This window comes from Diabrotica undecimpunctata, chromosome 8 (assembly GCF_040954645.1).
Source record: "Diabrotica undecimpunctata isolate CICGRU chromosome 8, icDiaUnde3, whole genome shotgun sequence".
Lineage (NCBI taxonomy): Eukaryota > Metazoa > Arthropoda > Insecta > Coleoptera > Chrysomelidae > Diabrotica > Diabrotica undecimpunctata.
In genome coordinates, this window is record NC_092810.1 from 113546101 (window position 1) to 113554762 (window position 8662).

The following is an 8662-nucleotide window of genomic DNA, read 5'->3' on the forward strand; positions in this document are numbered from 1 at the left end:
ACTTTAGTATAATTAATTGAATATCTGTGAGTAACCTCGATTATTTTACACTGTATAACCAATAAAATGCATTTACCAGTCCAATCAGAGTATGGGCTTTTCGGATATTGGGCTGGGTGCACGGAAATCGAGTTCCCGGAGGTTCCACCCTGTATATTTATAGCTATCAAGAAATGTAATTTAAAATATATTTGTTAGTTTAATAAAGTATAAATATAATATAATGTTAAATAACTTACACTATAAACCTTATACCTGCTCATCTGGTCAAGTGTGAATAAGGAAAACCATTATCCCATATGGAATAACACAAGGTTTCGCTGAAAACTACCAGGTTGCTACGCAAAGGAACTAGGTAAACTTATATTGTGTGTAAAAAATGCGAGACTGCATTATGTTTTAACAAGGACAAAAACTGCACTTCAGATTTCCACAAAAAAAAATTTCATAGTAGGTGTTAAAATTTCGCAGTGATTCAAGTGCGCAACTTGTTTTTTTAATAACATCACCGGGATTAAAAAATGTGCAAAGCTTTTTCGATATTCCCGTTCCTGATAATTTTTCACATATTTACAAAAGAAAAAGTTTTTCTTGGATATTGGGCTGGGTGCACGGAAATCGAGTTACCGGAGGTTCCACCCGGTATATTTATAGCTATCAAGAAATGTAATTTAAAATACATTTGTTAGTTTAATAAAGTACTTATACAGTTTTATAATAAAATTCTCGCTAAAAACTTAAGGTCTTTTTATTCAAATTCATGCCTCTTATTTGGCTACTTGAAGGCAATTATTTTATCAATATATTATTTTATAATAAATAACAGAGCCCGTATAGGAGATATGTATAGAGCTAATATAGGAGTGCATTCCTATACTAGCAGTACTGCACTCTCGGTGTGACATTTTCTATAGACAAGTCAAGGCGTGATGCTCGTTGGACTCTCTTATGCTCACAGGCATTTTGTGATAAAAATCTTGGTGATGGCCGCCAAACTCCAACGTCGACTCACATTTTGAAAAATGCAATTTAAACCAAAATTTGCATTTTAGAGTATTAGATTTTGATTTAAAATTTAAAGAAAGTAATAGAAATACTTTTTAAAAAAAGATATCTGCCAACGGAGGCATTAAAATTTTTAATATGGTGGAATTTAATCTGTTAATATTTGTTTATTGAATAAATGTTCTTTTTTTATAATGGTAAATTAAATCGATACAATTGCCGCTATTGGGCTGATGAAAGCCCAAGTGTCTTCCACGAAACAGCTATTGAAATTAAAAGCTTGGAAAGGAATTTATGAGGATCGTATTATTTGGCTATACTTTATACAACAAAATTTAAACTAAGAAGCACATCTAGAAATATTATAGGACACAGTTTATCCCATTTTCACAGATATACCTAATCAAAAATGATAACAAGTACCAAGAAGGCGGTTTGTTGTTTTAACAAGACCGCGCAACTCTAAATTATGGCATAAACGTATAGTGATATCCTAATAACCGGTTTTCATGAATTGGATAAAGAGGTTTAATTAAAAGGCCAGCAAGATCCCCCGATTTAACTTCCCTAGACCTCTTCGCATGGGTTTATTTAAAAAAACAAGATTTATAAAACTATTTTTATTTTATTGGAAGAAATAAGATGATGAATAGTGCACGAATGTGGTCTTCGTTTTCTTTAGGTGCCGTGTCCATATTCAGTCGTTGGCCATCGTTGTGTTTACAATTTCCTGAAACGTTTCCACCTCACACGGGTTATTCAAAGAAGACACGTTTCAAACCCGGACGACACCTTGTCAATCAATATAGTGTCTATACGGAAAATTCAAAAGTGTTGTTATGAAATTGTTCTAAAATAATTACTAATTATGCAGAAGTAAAAATTAATAATAAATCTCGTGTCTAATTTAAATCGTGAAGTGTTTAATTATTAGTTACTAGTATAGCTCAAGGTGTATATTTAATTACTGTGTATGCAAATAATGTTTCAGCAATTTATATTAATTAGAGCAACAAAAAACCATTTTCACATATTCTGAAATAAATATCAGCCGATCAGTTAGAACTTCATTGTTCAATTCATTAGTAGGTAAGTATTTATGCACACAAAGAAATATAATCAACAGATAGTTCAAGGTGAGATATTTAATTACTATTAGATTTTGTAAGCTCAAAAATATTCAGGTCAATTTTCCACAATGATTCATTTCCGTGAATAAGTTTTGAACTGATACACTAAGATATATTTTGCTTGTTTTTTCTAGTGGAACTACTAGTACTATACAGGAAAATATATAAATAACTTTATGGCTAAATATTATTGCATATTGCTGGCAAAAAATTACTTAATCGTTCGCATAGTCTATAGTATATATGTTGGAGTCGAAAATAGGACTTCCCATGCAATTGTATTTTTTTGTCAGTAAAAGATCACTTTATTCAGGTGTATGTTCACAAATATTATATGGTTTTGTTTTTTGACCCTACTCGCTGTTATTTGTAGTAATTAAGGAGACAATATTGTCAATTAAAGATTATCCAGTTCTGAAATAATCTCTTGTTCAATCTATAAGTTTCTCTCTGAAAAAAATATTAATCACATTTCGTATAACTAGTGTTTTAAGGAACATACTAATAATAATACATAATACAAAATGCTTATATTTAAAGAGAGGAGCCGAAAGAAAAAAAGGCGAATGAACTAGCTAAAATGTTTACATTGTGGTGTGTAGAAAGAAAACATAGTAAAATTGTAAGAAATACTAACGGAATAATCTAGGTGAGATTTGAACTTAATAACAAGGTGTTAAATGTTGTTTTTATGACCTAAAATCGAATTGAAGAGAGTTATTTGAATGTATAGGTTTTACAAAATTTCTTGACTTGCTCAAAACTATAAAATTTGTGATTATAGTCAAGGAAACAAGGTGGGGAAGGGGGCATGTTTAAGTATTCACTTATGATGTCCCCTCGGTACCTTGAATTTGAGTTTTTTGGTGTAAAGAATTGATTTTTCGAGGCTACCAGGCTGAAAACCCGGCAGATAATTTGTTATTAACAATTAAATTATTTAAATGATAATATCTGCTAAACTATTTGAGATATTTAATTGTACCACAAATGAAATTTGTCCGTTTTACACAAATAAATAAAATAGCGTTAGAAAAACTTATGGCCGATTATTAAAAACGGAGTTACAATAAATTTTGTAAAAAACAAATGCAAAATAGGCTTTCGATAGGGCTTTTTCTAGAATAACTTAGCTTTTGTACGCGTCAAATAGTTTAAAATTGGGTAAATGTGTTAAATTATTGATCAAGAACTTTTTTAATAACGCTCTCTGAGGCGGACGGTCAGCTTGTGACGAATACGGGCGCGCTTAAACCGCTCGCGTAAATCAATTTTCAATGTATCAGCAAAAATTAACATAGAAATATTTATCAAAACTCTATATAAACACTTTATAAACAAATTGGTTCACCATTTTTTAAAGAAAATTTTAACTATAAACTGCTATAAATTTTTTATTTATAACGATAAAGTAATATCCATCTTTGAATCCATAGATTTTACGTACGTATTTTACTTATTATTATAGTATACAGTGAACGGCTAAATTATGGAATAATATAATTATTTCGAGAACCGTCGAGTTTTGGGGGAAATCCCGAAACACGTCGATTTTTGTTATAAAATACCTATGTTATAACGTACATGGAGTAGGGATGATGTCAACGGTGTAGATGTAGTGACGTAATCGTTAATTTTTTTAAATAGAAATCGGTATAATGCGACACCTCATTTAAACGAGAATTTAATTCTCTATTTAACATTACATTTTTAACAAAAATATTTTTTTAAGGGTACAAAAACAAATTTTTTTTTAATTAAATTTCACTTAAATGTTACCAAAGAATTAATTAATAATATACCATTATACCATTATATAGTAACCAAATTATGCATAATAGTTATTTTAAATTAAATGTTTGAAATGCAATCCATCGGTTTCTTGACAATATGCGAATCTACGGACACATTCATCAAGTACATTGCGAAAGACTTCTGGAGTAATTAGACTCATTTCATGCCTAATTCTATCTTTTAAGTCCTGGTCCATTAAGTATTAAGTATGTAAGTTTTGGGGTCTATTAACATAAAATTTTGAATTTATGTAATCCCACAGGAAAAAGTCTAGAGGTGTTAGATCTGGCGACCTTGCTGGCCACTCTATATAACCTCGTCTTTCGATCCACCTCCTGGGAAAGCAAGGATTTAAAAATTGACGAACTTCACGTGCGTGAAACCAGATATTTTCACTAGGTAAATTTTGATTATTGGCATTTGGACACATGTTAGCAAGGACAGGTACAAGTTGATTTCTCAAAAGAGTTAAATAACGTTCTCCTGTTAGATTTTCTTTAAAGAAAAAAGGGTCAATGATTCTGTCATTAATGATCCCTGCCCATACATTTACTTTCTGAGGATATTGCGTGTGTGATTCAGTCATCCAATGTGGGTTTTCTTGACTCCAATATCTGCCAGTTTGACTATTCATGGTACCATGTATAAAAAATGTGGCTTCATCGGAAAACAGAATTTGATTTTTGAAATGTGGATTGCGGATACATAAATCCTGCATAATTTCATAAAATGGAAGCCGGCGGGTTCGTCGTCGGGATCGTTGTCGTTTAATTCCTGATGTAGTTGAATTTTGTAGGGATGGTATTTTTCTTTTTTTTAAATACGTAATACCGATCAATGGGAAACTCCAGCATATTCACTTATTTGTGTTGAACTACTGTGAGAATTGTCATGTAAATTTAATAAAATATCAAGTTTCACATTGTCTTCAATTTTAGGATGCCCAGCGCTTGGAATATGTTTGACGTGCCCAGTTTCTCCAAATTTTCGGACTATTTTACTTACTGTTGATTGGCTGATGGGTATGTCTGGATGTTTTGCGTTGAATAAATTGCATACCTAGTTCTGTGTTCTTTTTTTCATCTCCGCATCTGCTAAGAATTAATATTTCTATGCGTTGTGTTTCATTTAGATGAGCCATAATTTAGTATTCAAAAGTAAAAATTACAATTGACAACTGATGACAATTCACAAAATCAAAACATTTACGTCAATAAATATTACAGTAACTATGCCACTATCACCTGCTTGAATTAACATTTTGACAAAAAGTTTCAGTGTTTATGAGATAACTTTTTCTGTCTATTATTAGGTATTTTTACTTATTTTTGCTTTTTTAAGTATTTACTTCAGAAAGTCTTGGCAGGAACCGATGGATGGTATTTCGAACATATAATTTAATATAATTGTTATGCATAATTTGGTTACTTTAAAGTACATTATGAATTAAAGCATTAGTTGTAATTTAGTTGAATTAAACTAAAAAAAATTGTTTTTGTACCCTTAAAAAATATTTTAGTTAAAAATGTAATGTTAAATAGAGAATTAAATTCTCCTTCAAATGAGGAGTCGCATTATACCAATTTCTATTTAAAAAAATTAACGGTTATGTCACTACACTCACACCGGTGACGTCATCCCTACTCCATGTACGTTATAACATGGGTATTTTATAACAAAAATCGACCTATTTCGGGATTTCCTTCAAATCTCGACGGTTCTTGAAATAATGATAATATTCCATAATTTAGCCATTAACTGTATATTACGTTAGTATATTATTATTACGCGTTATTAACACGTTCGCTGCCAGACATATTTTTTAACGTTTGTCCCCCATGCCGAACATATATTTTATTTTGAGCTCTAGTGGGTCGCCATGTGAAAAGAACGTTATAAGAAGAACAGTGTAGAGTATGGACGCCAATATGCAATAAAAAAAACTAAAAAGATAGATACTTTTTGTAGAGGTTATGCGAACGAACCATTTTTGTGTATACCTTGTTTTAATTGACTTTATAAAAATAAAATAAGAATTTTTATTGTTCGTATAGCGATTAATGATTAAAGTAATATGTGGTTAAATACTCGAATAAATGAACTTTAGTCAAATAAAAGGCAGATATCGAGCACAGTTTTTATTAACCCTTTAAGGCATATTTTTGTTTTTTGTCAAAAATAAATTCTCAGATAAGAATTTAAATTCTATTTTTACGTAAAAATATTGAAAAAAATCTAGCTACGAGGAAAACCTTATTGACAAAAAAAATTTTTGATGCCAAATATGGAACATCATGCAACAATGTAATATTAAAGTCAAACTATTTTGAAGCTACAGTATACACTATACAGTATGAAACTGCAAATAACAGTTTTTTTCTATATTAATACACAACGGTATTGTGCATTTATGCACACTATAATATATGTTTTCCCTGTACAAACTGGAAATTTGCATCTTGACCTAGTGCTTTCATCCCAATAGGGAAAATGATGAAGCCCATCTTTACGGATGTCTTCTTGGGGTATTTCTTTAGTGGGTCCCTTTTTTCGTTTGTTCTCGTAAATATGCTGAATGCTACTACTTGACGGTCTTCCTACTTTGTTCTGTTTAATTGGTTTTCCGGCTTTGCATAAAGCATCGGCTATTGCTAGTTTGGTATCCAAAAGGGGTAAATCAAATTTCGCTCTTTTGGCTAATAACCAACAGTTCACGGCTATCATGGCAGTGAAATGAAAAAATATTTATAAATAATATTTCTTCGACCTGATTTTTATACGATAAAATCCTAACATGGAATCAAGGAGATCTACACCTCCCATGTAGTTGTTGTAAACTTTCTTGTTTGCAAAATCTTCTTTTTCTCCCTATGGTTCACTTTCAGCATATGTTTACATTGTAGTAACGATTTTATTATCAAACCAGGACACTACACTGACATCCACATTGTCTATATTGGCTATTTTCTTTACTATATGACCTCTGCCGCGCTTCTGTATTTCTTTCTCAGCTGGCATCACAACTCCAGGAACACGATTAAGTCTTACTGCTCCCAAAGGTAAACTGCCCTCTTTGGTCAGATATATCATAAGAGGTATACTGGTAAACCAATTGTCAAAAAACAACTTGTAATGTTGATGTTTTGGTATCAAATTTTCTAATTTGACAAACACGTTGCTGCTCATACTAAGATTTGGTGCTCCTAGAGGTACAATATTACTCTGGGAACATAGCTCTATCCCGAAATACCATTCAGCACAAAGTTTTTTTGGGTTATACTGCTTTAGCTGGCTTCGCGCTCTTGTTGGTATAATCTGTTCATCTACAGCTAGAAATTTTTCTTTCGGAACCATGAGTAGTCGTATTTTGATTTTTTCTCAGAACAGGTCTAATTTTGAATAATCTGTCATGTCCAGGCTGATCATTTTCAATCATGTCATCATTGTTATTGAAATGCAAAAAACGTTTTATTTCTTCGAATCTGTTACAGCTCATCACATTGCTAAATGTTCGGTGGCCAATATTGGCATTCCAATAGTGTCTTGTTGATGAAAGTTGAATTATCGACATGTAAATAGTAATTCCTATAACTTGTTCTATTTCATATTTTTTATATTAGCTGGTTTATCTGGACGTTGTTGCACTGAGTATAAATTTGATTGGTCTGTGATATCCTCTATAAGACTATCAGGAAAGAGAAACTTAAAAAAATGGACCGGGGTTTCTAATTGTAAAATCGAAGAAGGTAAATTTTCAGAACTAGAAAATTTTGTATCATTTTCTGATCTTCTCAGATTTCTTTTCACCCAATTATGAGATTTCTTTCTTTTATATCGTAGTCTTTCAGACAAAGGGGTATTATTATCTAAGGAATCTGAGGTTGTTTCAGAAATGACAGTTTTCTTGACATTGCTTGCTAAATTTTCACGCTCCTCATTGTCACTATCTTGACGCAATATCATCTCATTTGTCCCGTCTTCATCGGAGAGATCTGATTCGTTACTATTAGTACTATTTGAAATTCCAACTCCATTTATTGTACCATAAAAGAGTTTCGGATCCATATCTACAAAAACAATCAATAAGTCCATATCTTCATAGTGTGCCATATATAGCACAAATACTTTTTGGGATTTTCGAGAGACTTTAAACATTCGTAATTTTTAGTACTTACCTAAGTAGATATCTAATATCACAATACAATAAATTTAAATTTTTTCTAGTTGTAAAAAACGTTTTTACTATGAAAAATAACCTCTAACTTCGAGCACTGTTTCACGTGGTTCAGAATTTCAACAATAATGAACTTGAAACTGTACGCGGCTGCCTATCTCGCCGTCGGAACTATGCCGCATATCTCGCGTACACTATTAGTACGTGTGAGATATGAGCTGCTATGCAGCTACAAAAAAATTGAGTTAAAACATTAAAAAAAATTTTTTTTGGTTTGTGCCATTTATGGCACATAATGCGGTAAAGGGTTAAATTTTGCCCAAGTACTTCCTCTCTCAAATCATCTTCTTAGACAAAGGAAAAAAAGTTTAATTTTTATTTTTAGAAGGTACGTTGTGCGTGACAGCAGAACAAAGAATCTCAAATCTGGCCGCTGTATGGCACAGTAAACAAACTTGGGAAGATTGAATATTTTAAAACTGAAGGGAAATGGCACAAACCCACGTGAGAAATGTAGGACTGCTTCTCTTTAAACTAAAATCTTTAAAGTGATAGTTAC

General features: G+C 31.6%; 1 protein-coding gene across 1 annotated transcript; it reads right to left on the minus strand.

Annotated features, from left to right (window-relative positions):
* Nucleotides 1-6821: 6821 nt before the first annotated feature.
* LOC140449062 (uncharacterized) lies at nt 6822-7283 on the minus strand. Its single transcript, XM_072542203.1, has one exon. It carries the CDS (start codon nt 7281-7283, stop codon nt 6822-6824), a length of 462 nt encoding a protein of 153 aa, XP_072398304.1.
* Nucleotides 7284-8662: the final 1379 nt, after the last annotated feature.